We start from the raw sequence: 22,423 nt of genomic DNA, 5'->3' as shown, positions 1-22,423 counted from the left end.
TATTGCTGCTCTGCACGGAGTGTGTGTTTACTGCTCCTTACACCTGACGGGTAAAATTTAGATAATACTGATCTCTGAACAGTGAATAAGCTAGCTAATGCTATTTGCTGCTCCAGCCTCGGAGCTGCACGGCTCTGGACTCTGTATAGCACTGAAACTCTGTATAACGCTGCACGGAGTGTGTGTTTACTGCTCCTTACAACCTGACGAGTAAAATTTAGATAATACTGATCTCAGTGAATAAGCTAGCTAGCTTAGCGGTTAGCATCTAGCTAATGCTATTGCTGCTCAGCCTCGGAGCTGCACGGCTCTGGACTCTGTATAGCACTGAAACTCTCTATAACGCTGCACGGAGTGTGTGTTTACTGCTCCTTACAACCTGACGAGTAAAATCCATACAAAAGGCGCACCGTATTATAAGACGCACTGTCAATTTTTGTGAAAATTAAAAGTTTTTAAGTGCGCCTTATAGTCCGAAAAATACGGTAATTAAGAGAATTAGTACTGACACGCCCTAAATCAAGCTGCACTGGTGCAGAGTTGACAAATCGCCTAAGGATAGCTAAAATATGACACAGTGTGTTTGCATCCTATATTATTTCTGTACAGTAATTGTAAACTTTGTTTTTGGTTGAATTAGCTCTTATAGTGAATTATGGAGCTAACGGCAATAAAGCATCACAAATCATGTTATTTAGGTTGGACCATAATTCAGCTGGGATCGCCTCACTGAGGATGTCTTGACACATTGCACTATGGTATACATTGTTACAGACATTTTGTGAACTATACAGATGTTTTTGTCATCATATGAACATTTTGCATCCTTGTTTTGGGTCCGTAGGCACAACATGTTACTTTTCTAGCTAGCTAGTTAGCTAAGCAGCTTAAGTCTTTCAATGACTGTTAAGTGTTTTAGACATTTTTAGACGTTTTGGAATGATTATCTCAGTCCCCAGACTTGAATATTATTGAAAATCTGTGGTGTGATTTAAAGTGGTCTGTTCATGCTCAGAAACCATCAAACCTGACTGAACTGGAGATGTTTTGTAAAGAAGAATGATCCAAAATACCTTCAACCAGAAGTCACACTCTCATTGGAAGCTTTAGGAAGAGTTTAGAGGCCGTTATTACTGCAAAAGGAGGCTCTTCTAAATATTAATGTAATTTTTTATGGGGGTGCCCAAATTTATGCACCAGCCTAATTTTGTTGCACATTTTGTGTGCAATAAAAGAATTATTGCATACTTTCTGTAAATCATTTTACTTTTTAAATATCACTGTGTTCATCTGCTATTTGATATATTTAACTGAATTGCTGATCTGAACAACCAATGATTTATAAAGTAATTAATGAAAATGATCAGGTGTGTCCAAACTTTTTCATATCACTGTATATATATATATATATATATATATATATATATATATATATATATATATATATGCATTTACATTGGTATATTCTTCATATATTCTTATATATATATACAGTTATGTAGTTAATATTATGTTAAAACGCAGTTTGGAATGGCTTTTAAATTAAGTGTGCAAAGAGAACACATAGAGAGCACTTAGAGATAGAGAAGACATATCACTACTAAAAACACCACACAGGACTGTTTCTATTGATGTAGTACTTTGAAATATAACCATAAGACATAAAAACTGAGTGAATCACAGAAATACTGTATACACACACAAAAACACACACACACACGCACAGCAGCCTAGCAGTAGGGAGAGTGTTAAATGGGGTTTAATGAGATGTATCGTGAAGAGTGCTTGAGAGGGCCGTGTAGGCTAATGGACTAGCCTGGTGTGTGGACACCATGCTGATTTGCTCAGAACTTGCTCATTCATACACACACTCACTCGCTGGTAGACAGGAAGCCGTGCTGTTTGTCTCTGAACTGGCTGATTGGTTCTTTGTGGCATGTGGCGTTTGGTTAATTTTGTAGAGTTGGATAAGGTATGCCTGGTGTCTGTCTTGGGTTGATGGGTCTACAAGAACCCATCTCACACAGAGATACTAACACACACACTCTAATACAGTTTCACACTGGGGCTCAGAATATGAATAAAAATAATTGGACACTCAAAGGAGAACGAATATGTTAACATTTTCATTCTTGCATGCCAAGCCCAACATAATGACCCTTAAGTACTTAGAAATTTAAAGATCCTTAGAATAATATGTAGTTAATGTATTAATATATAGTTATCTATTTTTGTATAATACTAAACTGGAGTGTGAAATGAAGAATTAATCATGGTTAACCTAAAACACACATACATAAATATGATAAAAGACTCCTCCCACATTGTCTTAATGTAAAGAATATAAATGATTGATAGTATCACTGGTGAATGAATTTTATTTATGATAGTATGACACACAGCCATAAGAAACAGAAGCTGTATTTTTATTTTATTTATTTTTATCTTTTTTATTTTGAACAGTGTTTGTGATTCACACATATTTTAGGGATTTTTGTAATGGATTTGATTGCTTTTATAATGATAACTATGGGTTTGGCTGCCTCGCATATTCTAGAAGGGAAGACAGGGCATCGGCACTCCACCAGTGGCTTCAGCTCAGGTTTGACGTTAACATTTACTTTACCTTTAACTTTAGCTCAACAGGTTTAACTTTACCTTTATCTTTGGCTCAACAGATTTAACTTTTGATCAACAGGTTTAACTTTAGATCAACAGGTTTAACTAAACCTTTAATGTTTAATTTTAGCTTTATCTTAAAAGGTTTAACTTTAGCTTCAGCTCAACATGTTTAGCTACAGCTCTCCAGATTTAACTTTACCTTTAACTTTAGATCAACAGGTTTAACTTTAGGTCTAGGTTTTACTTTAGCTCTCCAGGTTTAACTTTACCTTTAACTTTAGATCAACAGGTTTAGCTACAGCTCTCCGGGTTTAACTTTACCTTTAACTTACATTACATTACATTACATTTGGCAGACGCTTTTGTCCAAAGCGACTTACAATAGTCAAGTACAAAAAATAATAGGAAATATAGCCGCAAGCGGCAATCAGCGAGTTCAAGCACCAACTGGCACAATGGTGCCTACTAGAGCACAGAATGGTGATGTGTAAGAAGGTCTAATATAATTGGAGATGCCCTGTCACATTTAGAAATTATCAAAAGTTTTTCACCTGTTATTAATGTTGAGCAGAGGCCTTTCAACATGATGATGCTTAAATTCACATGCAAATCTATTGTAGTTTGTAGGATATTCATTAAGTGAGTTAGCACCAGTCAAAAGGTGTCTACATGTTATGGGTATTGATCAGGTGGCTTTAACCAGAATGTTCACAAAGTGGTGTTCAGATTGACCTTTGAACCTTTGAAAAACAAGCTGAACTGTTTGACCAAACAAGTTAAAATTAACACAAAGGAGTGCATTGTCTGACATGACATGTAATTACAAAGTTATTCTAAATCTAGTTCTGAATTAAATGGTGCTTCATCAAGCACCAACTGGCACAATGGTGCCTACTAGAGCATAGGATGATGATGTGTAAGAAGGTCTAACACAATTGGAGACATTCTGTCACATTTAGAAATTATCAAAAGTCTTTCACCTGTTATTATTGTTGAGCAGAGGCACAAAGGAGTGAATGTTCTGATATGACATGTAATTACAAAGTTATTCTAAATCTAGTTCTGAATTAAATGGCGCTTCATCAGAGTGATATTGTACAGAGGTCTTTAACATTGTGAGATTACAGCAAATACTGCAGAGTTACAGCAATTTAGGTTAGAAATTCCAAGGACGCACAGATAGCACTTTGCAGGTCACTACAATGTGTCCACCTGAACATACAGTGCCCTCCATAATTATTGGCACCCCTGGTTAAGATGTGTTCTTTAGCTTCTCATAAATTGAGTTTTGTTCAAAATAATATAGGACCACGATGGAAAAAAAAGTAAAGTCCAACCTTTAACTCAAGTAAATTTTAAGGGGGAAATAAAATCCCTGACTAAGAAATAATTATTCTTCATAAAATCACCTGTTCCACAATTATTGGCACCCCTAACAATTCTTAGGAAATAAATTTAATAAAAGTATTTCTGTCACTTACAGTAGTTTACGAAGTTGATCAGAGTATGTAGGAACATTTAATTAGTAATTCACAACTTCCTGTTTCCCTGGGGTATAAATATGACGTGACACAGAGGCCATTTATCTTCAACATGGGAAAGACAAAGGAACATACCATTCAAGTGAGGCAGATGTGTGTTGACCTTCACAAGTCAGGCAATGGCTACAAGAAAATCGCTACTCGCCTACACCTGTCCATATCTACTGTCAGAGGAATTATTAAGAAGTTTAAAACAACTGTAACAGTGGTAAACAAGCCTGGACGAGGACGCAAGTTTATTTTGCCACCACGCACAGTGAGGAGGATGATAAGAGAAATAAAAAGTTCTCCAAAGCTCACTGTTACAGAATTGCAACAAATGGTAGCTTCTTGGGGTCACAAAGTCTCCAAAACAACCATCAGGCGCTATCTACATGCCAACAAGCTGTTTGGGAGGCATGCACGGAAGAAACCATTTCTCACTCACAATCATAAACGCAAACGTTTGGAGTTTGCTAAGCGGTACTATGACTTCAACTGGGACCGTGTGCTTTGGTCAGATGAAACAAAGATAGAGCTTTTTGGCAACAAATGCTCTAAGTGGGTCTGGCGTAACACAAGAGCTGAGTATGCAGAAAAGCACCTCATGCCCACTGTGAAATACGGCGGGGGATCAGTGATGCTGTGGGCCTGTTTCTCTTCTAAAGGCCCTGGGAACCTTGTTAGGGTGCATGGCATCATGAATGCTCTAAAATACCAGGACATTTTAAAACAAAATCTGGTGGCTTCTGCCCGAAAGCTGAAGATTGGTCGTCACTGGGTCTTTCAGCAAGATAATGACCCTAAACATGTGGCCAAATCTACACAGAAATGGTTCACCGCACACAGAATCAAGCTCCTCCCATGGCCATCTCAGTCCCCAGACCTCAACCCCATTGAAAACCTGTGGGGTGAGCTGAAGAGGAGAGTGCAGAGGAGAGGACCCAGGTCGTTGGATGATTTAGAGAGAATGTGCAAAGAGGAATGGTCAAAGATCCCTCTTTCTGTATTCTCCCATCTTGTGAAACATTACAGGAGAAGATTAGGTGCTGTTTTGTTGGCAAAAGGGGGTTGTACAAAGTATTAACATCAGGGGTGCTAATAATTGTGGCACACATGATTTGATGTTAAATAATTATTTCTTAATGTGGGATTTTTTTCCTACTGAATAAATTCACTTGAGTTAAAGGTTGTATTTTACTCTTTTTGTCCATCGTGGTCCTATATTATTTTGAACAAAACTCAATTTATGAGAAGCTAAAGAACACATCTTAACCAGGGGTGCCAATAATTATGGAGGGCACTGTAACTGCCAAGTGTCATCCAGATTGGGCAACATTCAGCCTGCCAAAATGTCTGCTGAATGCTGATTGGCTGATAGTGTTCAGCCATGTTAATTGATTAAGTTGCCCTTTGAACATACTTTAGAGGCTGTATGATAGATTCTGCATGCAATTTTCAGCTTGCTAGGTTGCACGGTTGCTGAGAAACAGTGTTCCAAATGTAACTGTTAACCTAATTAAGATAAACCATTTTTAGATAGGGCTTAAAGGAGGTCGAAGGGAAATAAAGGGATAGAGAAGTGAAGGAGGGGAAGAAGGAAATGGGGTTAGAAGTAGTTAGTGTGTTAGAGGTGTTAGGAGAGTAAGTGCTCTTTGAAGAGCTCTGTCTTCAGGAGTTTATTAAAGATAGTGAGAGATACTCCTGATCTGGTAGTGGTAGGTAGTTAGCTCTTTAGTTTAGCTTTACATCGAGCTCTTTGGCTTAAACTTACCAAGTTTAGTTTTAGCTCCCTGAGAAAAGTTAATCTTATGTACAGTAAAATATTTGAAATCCACCTCACTGGATTTGAAACAAAGCAATCAAGTCGAAAGTCGAAAGTCAAAACATTCAGTTTTACTTTAAAAGTGTTTAACCCTCCTGTTGTTTATTCAGGTTAACAAGTTTATCTAAAATAAACAGCCCATACATTTTACACGTAATATATAACTCATTTATCATCACCAGTGTCATAAAATATATTTGTATTCATTTCTTGTGAATATTAAGTTAGTTTTTAATAATTAAGTAATATTAAACCTGTTTGGCTTGTTATGGTCTGTAGGCCTCATTGACTTGATCTCATAACAAGTTTTTAAAGAAAAAGGATTTTTTTGTATTATTTTGACTATTATAAATACTAAAAGTTGTACTATTTACAGTATCACATGCTACTTTAAGTTTTTTAAAAATATATTACTTTTGCATTGCTGGTTAAAACTGATCGGTGTGATTTTATTACTAAACCCCCCCCACTGCTCATTGAGCCCCATTGGCTACCATTTATTACGGGTTGCTGGGCAGTTGCTTAGCTAAGCAACTGGTGGTGGCAGGTGCTGCCATGTATTCGCTTTTGTACTCTAGTTGTGGTTGGTTAAGTGTTGCTACCGTTTTTTACCAAAGTTTAAAGGACACTGTAATTAGCATTAATTCCAAATGCCAGGATCTTTAATGGTATTCAGGAACTTCTGTGGTGCAGCATTAATGCAGAAAAGTAAATTGAGATGTTAGAGATGAAGATGGTACGGGTTCTGGATTGGCCCGTGTACAGTGCTGTTCTGTCCCTAATAGGGAATGTGAAGAATTTTGAAACGAAAAATGCGATAATGACCTGTACTGTTCCACACCACTGTAAGAATTGTTTGCAGGAATTGGATAAAAAATACCTGAAACACTTGAGCACTTGGTATCCTCAGTGACATGTAAGTAATGGCTACATTAAAAAATATTAAATATTTTACCATCCCAATATTTTAGGTGTTTTAAGTCTGAAAGCAGGTAAAACATGAATTATCTTGGGTTTATACTATCTGTAATGAATTAAACGTCATACTTTTTAAAAAAGTACAAAACTTTTGCTGCTTTGGGGGTGTAAAAACTATAGTCATACTACTACAATCTTATGTCCCCCGGAAACTAGCGTCATTGTAGGGATGCATTATTGTTTTTCATCTCGTTTAGCAGCCTTTGTGTAGTAGAGACAATATGAAGATTATGAGGAATATGATGTGTGTAATTGTTGACATACCACAGTTGAACCATGGCAAAATTGTGCAGTCAGTCAGCTGGAACTATATCTCATCATAACGAGATTACCATGATGAGCTGGCTATTTGATTGACAGTTGAAGGGCTGGGGGACAGCGAGGGCTTATCTCCATCTGAACAGACACACACAGACAAATACTTCTAAACAATGAAGCCCAAACTCTGCACATTATCTTACAAAGCGGAGGTGAATGGATGTGGATTTGTGGCTTCCATCTGGACCTCTTCGCCTCTTTACCATCTTAACCGCTTAGCAGAAGATGAGATGGGGACAGAGGGAAGATAATGAGGATGTTTTCTATCTTCATTAGCCCAAAGAACTGAGATTCTGAAATGATGAATTCTGAATTAAACTGGGGACAATGTAGAAGATTTCCTGCTTATGATGGAATAAAATTGAAGTCAGTCAGACAGCAAGTTTAGTTTCTCTCTCTCCCAAAAAAGAAAATATATACACTATATGTCCAAATATTTGTGAACACCCCCTCTAATGAATGCATTAATCTAGTTTAGCTAGCCCCCTGTGTCCATTCTTACTAGAGCCAGCTTTCCCTGCAATTACAGCTGCAAGTCTTTGCAAGTCTTACAGCTGCAAGTGTTTTGCAGCCCCCAGGATTTTCTGCCCTGTATTTAGATCCATCCATCTTCCCATTAATTCTGACCAGCTTCCCAGTTGAAGAAAAGCATGCCCACAGCATGGCGCCGCCACAAAGATGTTTTACAGTGGGACTGATGTGTTCAGGTTGATGAGCAGTGTATATAGCGGATTGCATTTAGGCCAAAAAGTTTAACTTTGACCTAAACATGTTTGCTGTGTTGTCAATTCTCATGGCTTTTTTTTGTAATCAATGGTTTTCTTCTTGGCGCTCTTCAATACAGGCCAGATTTGTGGAGTGCACAACTAATAGTTTTGCTGTGTAAAGATTCTCCCACCTGACCTGTGGATTTCTGCAAATCTTTCAGAGTGACCATGGTCCTGTCATGTCCTTGCCCTATTCCCTGTTTTCCTTTTGGTCTTGTGTTTCTCTGTGTTTGTTTACCATTTCCCTCCATGCGTGTTCCTCCACATGCCCCTGTCTGAGTTTGTAGCTCCACCTCAGTCCCGTGTTCTTCCACGGGCTCCCGTCTACGTGCAAATGCCAGGTTCACACTACACAACTTTTTGAGTCTTTAGTCATTGTGCTGTTCACATTACACGACTGGTTGTGCTGTAATTCTGAGTTCTTCAGTTGTTGAGACTTTCACACTACTTGACCTGACAGCAACACAGGGTAACAAACTACACGGTTACTCAGGCAGACATTTTTTTTTCGTGTTGAACAGTTATAAGCCTTTTAAACATGCTCTACCTGTATCATCAGGATCAGCTTGCCAACCAATCAGCTTACAGTAGCAGTAATGCTAGTGCTTTACAGTGTAAAACCTGTTTTCTTTAGATGAAATGAAATATACAGACATGCTTTCTTAGTTTTTTTAAGTAAAGTATATTATTCTACTTTCTAAAATTAAAGAAATATTCAGAACAAGTAGTTCATAATACTTTTTAATTTAAAAGTTTTTAGCTTTTAGCTCTATTCACCCCTATTCATAGAGGCTCCTTCTAGAGTCATTTCAGGATATAACAGGGGGAATGGTAGGGTGGTCAGACTCAAACAGCTCCGCTGTTCATTCTTATATTGGTTGCTCCTGACATCTAGTCGCCGACTGAGCCAGATATTAAACATGTTGAATATAGGGACGAATCGGTGAGTCTCTTTCAGTAGTTTCAGTAGTGATCCCCGATTTTCCTCTACATTTTTTGTCAACAATCAACAAAAACTGTCAGCGACTGAAAAACTGGTCCAAAATCGTGTAGTGTGAACCTGGAATTACCTGTTCGTTTGTAGCTCCTCCCCCTTGTTACCTGTTCTCAGGTGTTTCCAATTTCCTGTTTTGGTCTGTGTGTATTTGTAGTTCATGTGTTTCCGTTCTCCTTTGTCAGTTCTTTTTGTCTTTTTGTCTGTTAGGTTGTTGGTTTTCTTAGTTCCATGTTCTCAGTGTTTGTTTTCTTTTTGTTTTCTTTGTTGTTTAATGAAATGCTCACATTTGCTTCCGCGTCCTTTTCCTGCTCCTGCCAAAACCTGACAGGTCCTTTTTGCTGCTATTCTGACAGGTGTATTCCTACTGAGACTCAATTACACACAGCTGGACACTATTAACTGTTAACTGATTGCACTGGATTTTATTTATGTTTCAGAGTGAAATACTATTATACTGAAAACTTTTGCACATCACACATAGATATTTGTTAGGTTTTTACTTGATTACAATTTTAAAGGTCTCATTACAATGTTTTCTCATTCTTTTTAAAATTTCTAATGTGGTCTCTAGTAGGAATAAATGCCAAGTGCTCTGGTGATCCGGTATAAAGGTGCTTTTGTCCCGTGGAGGAGTGGGGGGGGGGACAAACAATAGTATTTCGGCTCTGGCTCTTGAATATTCATACATGCAAACATATTGCCTCTGATTGGCTAACAGCACTGCGAGGCAGTGAGACAAACAACAGTTTTTACACTAATAACAGTTTTTGCAGTGTCATATGTTACTTTACAGCATGTGTAATGACCTGCTAATTGCAGTTCAGCCACTTATCTAGTCTCAGAGTTTCTGTAAAATGCGAAATTCACCGGAGATTCTATATAAACCTATGTAAACACACAGAGGTGGGTAGTTCAGGTCCAGAAAGTACAAATCCCCCCCGGTGATGGATGAGCCGCAGCAGAGCCGCCCAGGCAGTTGAAACAAAACCCTGAGGTGGATTTTGACTTTTAACTAGTGTAAACAGAACTGTTCTAAAAATACACCTACCTATCTCAGTTGTAATTTGCTGGTGGTATTCCATAGACTAATTCTAACCATTTGTTTCTTAGCTCTGAAATACTGGGCAAAGCATATTACACTGATGTGTTATTTTTTTCTGTTGTAGTCTATTACACCGGCTAATCGTTGCAGCCCTAACATGTATGACTACAAAATGAATAAAGACCACTCACAAATGGCATATGCTGTTAAATACTAGAGCATACACCATTAGATATTAGATATTAGATGTACCCTATGTGCTGTGATTGACGTATTTTTTTATTTTAGCTGCGTAAAGGCTGCTCCACTTGTCTAAGGCGGACAAGTGGAGGAGATGTATCATTATAATATTCTAACTTGTGCAGCTATTTTAAAATAACCGTTTGAGTTGTTACTTTGATAAATTGTGATTATCATGCCATAGCTTTATATAAAATAAAAAAAAATGCAGGCCTATGCCACGGACCATTTTCTTGAGCCTGACCTAACAGGACCCGAGGAAAATAATGGAAAAAATCTCAGCATAAGCTCGGGTTGGGCATCGGGTTGAGCTGGGCAGAGAATTTAACCTCTGCTGGCCAATGTGCTCATGAAAAGATGCTGTGAATTATGGGAGTTGGAGTTGGAGTGAAGTGGGTGGCCCAACACAATTCCCACAAGTTAGTATTCTGTAGCTTATGAGACATTTCATGAAACATGACAGTGCTAGTTTCTGTCCTATGATATGTGGCATGCCTGTGTAATTTTATTTATAACCTTATTGCAACTATATTGGTATAATACAATAAAAAAAAAACATTTCTCTTTGTATATCCCATCCATTCATCAACCTGCATGTTCTACTCCAGCTCAGTCCTGCATTCATTATAAGGAGTCTTTATTATTATTCCTCTACCTGCTGGGAATGGGCTTCAAAGCTTCATAGTGCTTAGTGCTTATTAGGAAAGTGGACATATGAAGGCATGCCTGATACTACACACACACATCTGTACCCGCTCACAGGAGGAGAATAAAAGGCACGCTTTGTAAACATCACAGTGGAAAGCTGTTTTAATGCCTGACAAAGTCTCTCTTCAAGGCTGTTAATCAAACAGAGCAGATGAGGCTAAATATTTGCGCTGCTTTCAGGAGCGTAATTAAATCACAATTACTGCTGACTAACTGGCTTTTCCACCACATCTCTGTGTGAGCCCCTGGAGATGGAGCGGCGAGCGCGGCGCAGCTTTCACAGCCAATAATGCACTAATGAAAAATACATCAGACTGATGTGTGTCTGTGTGTGTATCCTATTTGTCCACACACCTCGCGTGTGATCAGTTCTCCGTGTCCACCGACACGGTGTGTCCTAATGCGTCCAGACGTCACTACGGACGACTGTTAATGATGCGGGAACGCAATCGCTCTTTATCTCTCTCTTTCCATCTTTCCATCCGTCTTTCCCTTTTCTCGCTCTCTGTCACTCTTAATCATGTGGTTAAGCGAGACATCTCTCAGTCTTTAAGCAAATGGAGGGTTCCCTCATGTCCACTAATTATCATTAATCATGCTAATTTGTGACTGCCAGAGCCTACATCTCGCTAACTGGCTAACCTTAAAAAGACAGAGGAACGATTCCTTCAAGCATAACCCAAACAGAAGCTAAATGCCAAAGCAATCATTTAGGACTGGAAAGTGAGAAAGAGTGCAGAAAGCATGGCAGGATTGGTTCTGTCCCTTCCTGTTCTATAGAAATGAAGCCAAAAATGTATCTGCCGTGTTGTCAAATTTTCTAATTTGCACAGGCCTAGTCATTTAGGGTGCTGCCTTTTTTTAAATCCTTCATTGAGTTTGCAGTGCATATTTAGGGCTTAAAAAAGCAGATAATTTTTTAACTGGATTCCTAGTTAATTCAGCAGATGTAATTGTAATGTTTTACAGTAAAAGTGTATTTCATTTATTTTATTGCCAAACTATTTACATTTCCATACTGGAGCCCATATCTGTTTAGCCTGTTTATTAAAGCTACTATGGTTTAGTTCAACCCCCAAGCTACTAAGTTAGCGTGCACCGGTGACAATTAAAAGAATAAAAAATATTTTTTAAATAATATTTGGACTTCCTCATGACCATAAAATAAAGTAGATGTAACTACACTTCAACTGGTACTTGATTATATTGGCCATTTAATGCTAAAAAAAAAAAAAAAAAAAAAAAGAATTTCGTAAAGAGTGTTAATCTGTTAATGCAATCAACACCACATGATCTAATTGTAAACTAATTGTTGAAATTGTTGGACACCTGAGATGGAAATACAGTTAAGAGAAGAATAATTACAATCTACAGAGACTTAGATCTGTGCTGTGCTGACTTGAGATGTTGCACTGTTAATCCTTTTCTACAGTCATTTATAATTATGAAAGTTTACACACATTACAAAATCAAATGAAATATTACACTTTATTTCATAAACATAAATTAAGTTACATTACAATTTCATTTGGTCGACTGATACTGACACAGCCAATCAACTAATGATTTGACCTCGTTGGTCTTTTGTAGGGGCGGAGCTTTTAGGAGGAGGGACTCAGCTGGCAGGTTAAGGTCATGTGGGTGGATGGGTGGGGCCTCAGCAGGAAGTGAATCCTTTCCAGTAGAAGTTTTTGCACCCTGCCTTTCTCTCTCGAGGGGGCAGGCTGTTGGGATTCTCGGCTGAACGGTCCATTTCCACTCGGACATCCTGTTTAGACCCCAGTGTAGAAATCTCACTTTCCTGGAACTCAGACTCGGGCAGGGTGAGCTGGGATAGCAGGTCCTCCATCTCCCTCTTCTTCCATTCCTGAAAGAATTTATCAAACACACACATAAGCATTACAATGTGTTTTTCCTGTCAAAAACAACCATCAAGTTTCTAGATACATTTTTACCCTGTGTTCAACTTAATTGATGAGGTTGAGTACAAGCGCATGCCTCCTCCAATACATGTATAACCAGAGACCACCTTTTTCAAAATTAGCTATTTTCTTCACTATATTGTGAACTATTTTTACATGTGTTTATGAATGAAGATCTATCTAAAGTCTAAATAAGCATAAAAAAGAAAAGAATAATTATTTTCCCCAAAAGAGAGAAGTGATTGATACGTTTTTTTTTTGTTGGAAGTGCACATTAATGACAATATAAAATGTATAAATGTATAAATTCTAGGCTAAATTAAATAAGAGGCTCTGAATTTGTAAACAGTGAAAGTAGACAGCCTTCCAATCTCTGAGCAGATTGACTGACATCTGCACAGAAAACCTTGGAGTAATAATGAAGTCATAACCCAGCCTGAATCATGCTTGTTATGAACATCTACCCATTCCCAACTACCGCACAATGTTGTGAAGTGTACACTGAGCATTTCCATTTATTCACTGAAATTGAAAAGCTGTGTTTTGTGTGACTTTTTGTTCAGGGGGTTTGGTGGCTTTACATTAGTTTTTTTTTTTGTGTAAATTATCTTGACATTTAGAAGAGTCTGAAATCTGTAAGTTGATGCGAGGATTCTTCAATTTATATGCACACGCACAATGCTAATGGAACTCAAGGGATTGGGACTAAACAGCTGTGTATCCTTAAGAAAATCACATATCAGTGAGGCTAACTGGAAAAATGATAAATCAAGATTCATCCTGTTCCAGAGTGATGGAGCATCAGGGTAAGAAAGTGACAGATAAAGTGATGACCCATCATGCCCATTGTCTACTGTACAAGCCTGTGGGTGCGGTGCAATAGATGCAGTTGGTCTGCAGGTTTAGGTTCAGCAAAAGTATGTGCTGAAAGAATGAGGTCAGCTGACTACCTGAATATACTGAATATAGAACAGGTTATTACATCAATTAAGTTTTTATTCCCTGATGGCTCAAGCAAATTCCAAAATGACAATGTCAGGATTCATGGAGCAGGAATTGTGAAAGAGTGATTCAGGGAGCATGAGATCATCATTTTCACACATGGACTGAAAGAGTTCACCACAGAGTCCAGATCTTAACCTCATTGAGAATCTGTTTTCAGATTCCATGGTTTCCAAGCAGTGAGAACTCTCCAGCTGCTCCCAATATTAAATAAAAACACAGTGATACAGTAACACCACTTACTGCACAGCGCACATTCATATACACTACTTCAGAAATGCTATGTGTGCCTCACAGGGTTAAAATGAGAGTCACTTATAAATCTACTTATTTCATCAAAACTTTATCTTAAAGTTTAATCACTTTTTATTTTCACTTTTAATGTCCTGTCATGTCCAGCTTATTATGACAAGCCGCGAAGCAGGATGGCCAATTTTAGAGAAAATTGGTATTGGATGAAAATGTGGTTGAACTAGAGTCATTCTTGTTCATTTTCAAGGATTACAGAAAACATTTAGATTTTACAAAATTATTTTAATTACTGTGATTACTTTAATTACGTGATTTACCACGTCAGGGTGGACTAAAGCTTAAGCTTTACCTCAGATAAATATGGAGAAATAGAAGAGATAAATGAAAATAATGTTATTAACTAATGTTGAACATGCAGCATCAAGTGTCTTAAGCCACTTACAAATAAAAGTGTGAAGGTAATGATGTCACTGATGTTAAGCATTACTAATGTTACTTTTGTAAAGGGGCGGGGTTATCCCTGGGTGGACAGGGGAATCTTGTGCTGCCTTCAAATCCTCTTTGGAAATTTTAAATTTTGGGTGTTTTAGAGTGTTTTTTGTTTGGGTGGAAATGGATGCCATTAGGAAAATCCTAATGGTCTATTAATCACAAAAAACTGATTTATTTTGGCCTACTTCAAGAGAATAAAGCGAATAAGACACACATTAGGTGAGTGGTGTTTTTATCCCATTTTCACGTATTGCTAGCGATTTTATTAGTTAGCTAATAACAACTTAAGTGTTGTAGCTTTAACTCAAGTGTAAACAGATTACAATACAAACTGTCTGCATCAATTTATTGACTACTTGTCACTGACATGCCTCCAACTGGGAAACTCAGGGTTTCATGTGCTCTCATCTCGTAAATACGATATTACCGTTAGGACTTGAAGGCAGCTTTGGATTGTGATATTTATCTCCCACATTAAAGAAAAGTGTGTAAAATGTATTAAAGTTTCTTCACAGTTAACATTTACATTCCTCTATATTTGTATAATAATAATAATAATAATAATAATAATAATTATTATTATTATTATTATTATTATTATTATTATTATTATTATTATTATTATTATTATTTGTGTTCATTTAGGATAAAACCTGGAAATTCATGATTGATCCTCCAAACCCATAAACTTAAATTCCACCTATGATAGAAGTGAACCCATGGGATGGTGCTAAAACAGAGTCATTCTACATGCATGCTCTTGATTCTGCTGATAAACATAAAACATCTAGTACACCTGTATGGACTTTGTATAATTTTGCCTACTCTGTTGTTATGTATATGTTATATGTATATATCTGTGTATGTGCTGTGTGTGAGGTCATGTGGTCTAACCTGTGCAGCAATGCCCAGGGCGCGAGCTCTTTGCAGAAGTCTGCGGTGTCTCAGGTCCACATCCAGGTCCAGATCCGGCTGAGAGGAGGCGCCGCTGCTGCACAGAACCAGAGCTAAGCCCAGCAGGACCAGGCCACACTGCAGCACACACACCTTCATCGTCCCGGTGACGTTCGACTGTTCAGCTTCTGCTTGCGGAGAGTTCTGGCTGCAGTAGAGACAGGGCTAGCTGTGGTTCTGGTTCTGTTGTGGTTCTGCTGTTTTTAAAGCCGCCAAGTGACTGACAGCTGCCCCGGTTGCTGGGCGTACGTGGAATGTGATGTCATAAAGCGCCCAGATTTCCTCTGGTTCCCCGCGAATGGCACCGGTTTCTCATTAAGATAACACAAGTGGAGGAATATTGACTTTTCAACGAGGGGGACAATAAAACAATTTGTGCGACAGGCCTGAGGCCCTCACAGCTAATCTAAGGCAAATACAACAGAGAAATGTCTCTGCGTCTACCTTTGTCTCCTCTGCAGGCGCGCCGCGGCCTAATTAATGATAAAAGCTTCACAAACTCAGCCTTAATGGATTCTGAGTGCAAGCTCCTCTGTATAATTTCTTTACATTCGGTAACGGATGGATGGGTGGCCGTGCCTGGTTGACTGACATGCTCCATTGTTCCGCCTTGATCGAGCTTTAATCAGTCACCCTTTATTTGCATAGCTCATTTTACGCCGACGTCCACATGAACCGCAAGTGTATCTTTAATAAAAAGGGAACCGTATAGAATGTGGAAGAGCAAAAGTACAGCAAAGAGGAACAGTAATTACAGCAGTAAGAGGATAAGGCTAAAATAATGAAATAACTTCTTAAGGGGAGCTTACTTCGCGTACGCTTGAGTAAAAGTATAAAATCCATTTGTTTCTGGCTTTATAGTGGATTGTATAGTAAAGAGTAGGTAGAAATTTTGTTTTTTAGAACAAATGCAAACCCATATCAGAAAAATTCAGGAGACGATTGTTTTGTCTAACAATTTTCAATTGTCAGGACCTACTATTTGGGTGGTAGGTCGTTATTCTCAGCACTGATTAGCTAGGTTGTGTATGAGGTGTATGAGTGTGTGTTGTGCTGCTGGTACGAGTGGATAAGATACAGCAGTGCTGCTGGAGTTTTTGAACAACTCTGTGACACAGTGTCACTGTGGGAACTGATGAAGGACTAGAGGACGATCAACTTTATTTCATTCATTAATAAGCATCCATTCCTGCATTTCAGGCCTACAACACGTCAACAGGTGATTGTAATCACAATTTAAGAAAATGATTGATATGTTTAAAAACAATGTTCCTTATATACAGATTTAAAATAATTTGCATATTTCTCCCTCTACAGAAACATAATATCACTAAACCATTAAGAAATAGGGAGGAGTTTCCATGTGTAAAGAGGTAAGAGCACAAGCCTAAGCTGAACCCCCATATCTCAGATCCCTCAGACACACTGCATCAAGAACCAACTATAACTGATAAAACCACATGAATAACAACTTTACTGTACACAACACAAGCCTTATGTTCACCATGACCTTTATCACCAACAAACTCTACAATACAGAGTTACTATATTCACTAATACCACTTACAACTTTACTGTACACAACACAAGCCTTATGTTCACCATGACCTTTATCACCAACAAACTCTACAATACAGAGTTACTATATTCACTAATACCACTCACAACTTTACTACTGTACACAACACAAGCCTTATGATCACCATGTCCAGAAGCTCCACTTCTCTATAGGAATCTGAGAAAAATGGACCATCACACATATAATGTAGTCAGTTGAATCAGTATTCCAGATATATTTTTTGTAAGAAATTAACTCCTTGTGTTATTGTGATGCAGTATTAATTCAGAAATGTACATTGATATCTCATAGAAGCAGATGCTGCCTTCAGGACCACATCTTTTACAAAAACATCAAAGCAGATTTCAACAAGACAATGCTGCACACATTATGAAGACATAACTATCACTTGGTATCCTCAGTGCCTTACCCTGTTTTAACTGCAGTTTAAAAGCACTGTGAGAAATGGCAACATTATAAAGTAAATACTTTACTGTCTAATTTTATTTCCGTAAGTACTGCAGGCCTGAAATACAGGAATAAAGTGCGGCAGATAAACGTAAATATATCTTGGGTTCAGACTGTTATCAATCAAAGAAGTCAATGCAAATGTTAAAAAAAAACTTTTCAAATTGTAAAAAAAGACATTCTTCATACTGTCTCAACTTTTCTATTTGTGGTTTCATCTTCAGCATCATATTGTTCTTAGACGGCAGCACGTTTAGCACAGAGGGATAAATGATTAACCGTTCAAAAATTAGGAACCACTCAACCTATTAGTCTTTATTTATTATTAGTTTTGCTTTATAAACAAACGTATCAAAGATAAACAGTGGTAATGGACATTTGCAAATATTTTCCCATGATAAAGTAAAAAGGCAATATTTGCTCAGACTAACAAACGACACGCCAAAGGAAAGTGCTCTTAATTTTTCCAGTGCTGTTACCAGCATGATGCACTTTAGAAACACTTTGGTGTGTGTACACATGGCAGAAGATCAATTATTAATTATAAACTTCATTTAAATATCACCATTTAAATATAAAATGCAGCTTAGATTGCGTTACAACATGAAATACTGCATAAAATAATAAAACAATGAAAACAATAATAAAGAACAAATGTTATTTAGTTATGAAGATTTGATGCGCTTTTGCATTTACTGCAGCATCACCTGCAGCATTCTTTTTTAAAAATAGGTATGAATAAACCAAATAAATCATAATAATAAGATTGAGTTGTTTTCCTTTATGAATCATTGGTTGTTTGAATCAGCAATTTCAGTAAAATATATCATACAGCAGATGAACACAGTGATATTTGAGAAGTGAAATAAAGTTTATAGGATTTATAATTGAGGGTCAAATGGATTCCAGTCAATATCAGCAGATTCTTGAGAACAATGTTCAAGAATCAGTGAGAAATTCATGCAGAGGAACAAGTACAACATTCTGGAATGATCATCTCAGATCATCTCAGTCCCCAGACCTGAATATTACTGAAAAGTTGTGGTGTGATTTAAAGCGTGCTGTTCATGCCTGGAAACCACTGCTCACCGCTATGTGTCTTTTTCTAGTTATTATGATGAAAGTGTGAATGTGCTGTGTGTAAGTGTGTAAATGCTGCAGTATATAGTGCAGTAACAACATTTGTTCCAGCACTGCTTAAAAAAATCTTATTTTTAAAATCCATTTCAAAAGTTCCATTGCTACAGACCAACTAATGATCTGTTTCCAATTATTTTTCCTTACAAGCCCTTACACATTTACTGACACATTTTGTACCATCCTGTTACTAGCTGGACATAAAACATAATGTGGTTGTTCTAGATTTTTTGACTGGTAGGGTGTTGAATTTGTGTCTGAATTTAATAAACAAATGTAGCTCTAAACTGCCATCCTGTGGCCTAAAAGAGACATGGCCAAACAAATTAGAAATAATACTCAGAGCTGTAAGTGTATTTTATGTACTAGATTTGGCAGGATTGCTGTGAGGATTTGAATGTATTCTGCATCAAAAGCATTAATGAGGTCAGGATGTTGGAAGATCACCCACCCCACCTCATCTCCACAACTCCCTAACTCATCCCATCTGAAAGCATTAGCTGGAGCTCTGTCATTCCAGAGAACACAGTTCCACTGCTCAACAGCTCAAAACTGGGGGGTTTATACCCATTTAACCCACAAGCTCTAGACTACAAAAGCTATGTGTATGTGAACATTTACACATCTGTGTCAGCAATGAGTGCAAGTTAAAGTACATTCATTATCAGAACCATTTGGACACATACAGTGGTATAAAAAAGTTTGGGCATTCCTGATCCTTTTCATGATTTTTCTTTATAAATCAGTGGTTGTTCAGAACAACAATTTCAGTTAAATATATCATGTAGCAGACGAAAACAGTGATGTTTGAGAAGTAAGATGAAGTTTATAGGATTTACAGAAAGTGTGCCATAATTCTTTAAACAAAATTAGGCAAGTGCATAAATTTGGGCACCCTTATTGTTTTATTGATTTGAATACCTTTAGCACTAATTATTAAAACACAAAATTTGTTTACGCTCATTGACCCTTGGCTTACATACACAAGTGAATCCAATCACGAGAAAGGGTTAAGAGGGCCAATTGCAAGTTTTTCTACTAAGACATTTATGTACAGGAACAAGTACAATGTTCTGGAATGATCATCTCAGTCCCCAGATCTAAATATTATTAAAACTCTGTGGTGTGATTTAAAGTGGGCTGTTCATGCTCAGAAACCATCCAACCTGACTGAACTAGAGATGTTTTTAATGTTTTGTAAAGAAGAATAAACCAAAATACCTTCAACCAGAAGCCAGACTCTCATTGGAAGCTATAGGCAGCGTTTAAAAACTGTAATATCTGCAAAAGGAGGATGTACTAAATATTGATGTGATTTTTCTGTTGTGGTGCCTGCCTAATTTGGTTAAAAATATTATTGCACACTTTCTGTAAAACCTATAAACTTAATTTCAATTCTCAAATATCACTGTATTCATCTGCTATATTATATATTTAACTGAAATTGATGATCTGAACAACCAATGATTTATAAAGGAAACATCTGTTTAATTTGTATTGGAATTCCCGGTGCAGCAAGGAGCTGATGTATCAGAACCAAGTGACTTTACTTCAAGCACGTTGTGATGCTACACAGCAATACTGCATCAGCAGCAGTTTAAAAAGAGGCGGAGTTTGACTTCACGTGTGTCAGAGGAGGCATGTTCTAGTTTTTACTCTCCTGGTGTTGGGGCATCACTAGTGATAGGGGGAGTCCTAATAAGTGGGTTGGGTAATTGGCCTTGTGAATTGGATAGAAAATTTGATTAAAATAAGAAATAAATTAAACTAAGTAGTAAGTGACATATAAGGTTATGTTACTGTTGGATCAGTAATATGGGAAATGAATCCCTCCAATACATAGCAGTTTTATATAGCAGAGTTTATATTATTCATTAGCCTACTGAACCAAGAACTTAAAGGCTGCTGTAATGACCCCCTATTTCCTGTACTCCATGTTTGCAATGATGATAAATGAGAATGAGTGCAATAAAAATAAAGGCAAATTGCACAGGCACTCCCGGCTGCCACAACGCAGGCTCTCTCAGGTAAAATCTCACACTAGAGTCAGTATGACACTAGTAGAAGAACATCAGCTGGAACTGAATATTTAAGATTACCGTAATGTTCAGTCACACCTTAATTAAGAACAAGCTATGGGTTGTGTCACTATGGTTCAGTTTAAGAATGCAAAATATGGAATATGTTGATATGAAATCCTGATATCTATGTAAAACACAAAAAAATAAGATTCTAAATTAGTTTAAAGTGGACATTTTATTTAAAATACATTTTTATGCAAAATAAAAAAATGCATGTTTTTTTATTTTTACCTATAAACTCTCCAAGCACCAAATAAAATCCATCCATCCGTTAACTGGGAATCAGTGGAAAGAGTTTCATGTCAGGAATCATTTGCTTCTATGAGCTGTTTTGATGCTCCCGTATTGTGACATCACTATAAACCAGGAAACCTGCATAGAACCAGCCTGGCACCAGCCACTTGATCAGTTAAACTGTCTACAAAAGTGGCTTAGTTCAATGAGTAATATAGACTATTTCAATCCTTTTATATTTGTTGATAAAAATACTGAACACCAAATAAACCTTTCTGATGTGATAGTTTCATTCTTGGTGATGATATGAATACCAGCAGGTGGCACTCTATGCACTATAATAGGTGTAGTTGATTTGGCCTGAATTAGGCTACAGAGGTATTCTGGTCTATACGGTAATGTCAAAAACAAATTGGTGATAGTTTTTTATATCATCATAGAATTTGGACATTTCCATTGGACAAAAAAAACTGTCCTGTGGGGAAAGGTTAGCTGCGTTCCAAGCTAAAGGCAGGTACCTATCTGTGCAACATTTTTTTAATGTGTGCTCTCCTAAGAAAAAGAACTGGTCCATTCTGTAGGCAGCATATGGTCCTTCAGGGGCAGCATCCTTATTTTACCCCAATTCTGAAGGCAGGGTGAGATGAATACTTACCAGCAAAGGTAATCCCATGTTACATTTACCCGCTCAGAGTTCCAGTGCTCAGATTAAAACAATTTAAAACATGGCGGATGTTTCTGTACAAATGTAAGTAATTTCTTCTGTATTTCCACTCACTGCTGCTTGTGTTTTTTCAAACTAGTACATTTTACACTATTTTAAGTTTTTATTAATGTTGTTCTCACCTGTATTTAATTTAAAGGACCAATAAGTAATTTATTTTCAGTAGTAATTGATAAAATTATCAGTGCATCATAGTATCTGTGTTTGTTTTGTCCTCTGACACCTACTGCTCCTACCCCAACACTTACTCCACCCCGAGGTGGGGAGTATACAACAGAAAGCGATCAGTGTTAAAGCAAGGAATCTAGCAAGCAGGGCTGGATGTGGAAGGAAGAGAAAATTTGGGGAAAGTATGCAACTCAGCTCTCCTGCAGACTTACGGGGCATCAGTGTCAGTGCTAATTACCCATCTACATATGAATGAAATGGAACATTATAGCAGGAGAACCTAGAGGACCCACTGCTGACACAGAGGCATTAAAAATCTTGACTGCAGTTTTTAAAATATATGAGTAAGCAATAATCCTTCTGGAAAAACAGATGTGCAAAGATGAGAAAAAGCTTTTTGGTAAAGCATTGTAC

General features: G+C 37.4%; 2 protein-coding genes across 3 annotated transcripts in view; one reads left to right on the top strand and one right to left on the bottom strand.

Moving 5' to 3' along the window:
- Nucleotides 1-22,423, top strand: part of wdfy1 (WD repeat and FYVE domain containing 1) — a 1,176,431-nt gene that overhangs the window by 1,043,249 nt on the left and 110,759 nt on the right. Inside the window, exon 13 of one of the 2 annotated variants that reach the window (XR_007425296.1) lies at nt 16,714-16,735. The exons of the other annotated variant lie outside the window; for it this stretch is intronic. The gene's annotated coding sequence lies outside the window, so the exon portion shown is untranslated. Of the gene's footprint in view, nt 1-16,713; nt 16,736-22,423 lie in introns of those variants that run through there. 2 annotated transcript variants of the gene reach the window in all.
- Nucleotides 12,487-15,836, bottom strand: sst1.2 (somatostatin 1, tandem duplicate 2). The gene is made up of 2 exons (XM_007233519.3): nt 15,580-15,836; nt 12,487-12,884 (listed from the first exon to the last, which is right to left on the bottom strand). The coding sequence occupies exons 1-2, from the start codon at nt 15,736-15,738 to the stop codon at nt 12,675-12,677; spliced, it is 369 nt and encodes a 122-aa protein (XP_007233581.2). The 5' UTR covers nt 15,739-15,836; the 3' UTR covers nt 12,487-12,674.

This window comes from Astyanax mexicanus, chromosome 18 (assembly GCF_023375975.1).
Source record: "Astyanax mexicanus isolate ESR-SI-001 chromosome 18, AstMex3_surface, whole genome shotgun sequence".
NCBI classification, from domain to species: domain Eukaryota; kingdom Metazoa; phylum Chordata; class Actinopteri; order Characiformes; family Acestrorhamphidae; genus Astyanax; species Astyanax mexicanus.
The sequence above is the reverse complement of the archived record's forward strand: the minus strand, read 5'-3'. Positions and strand labels throughout refer to the sequence as shown.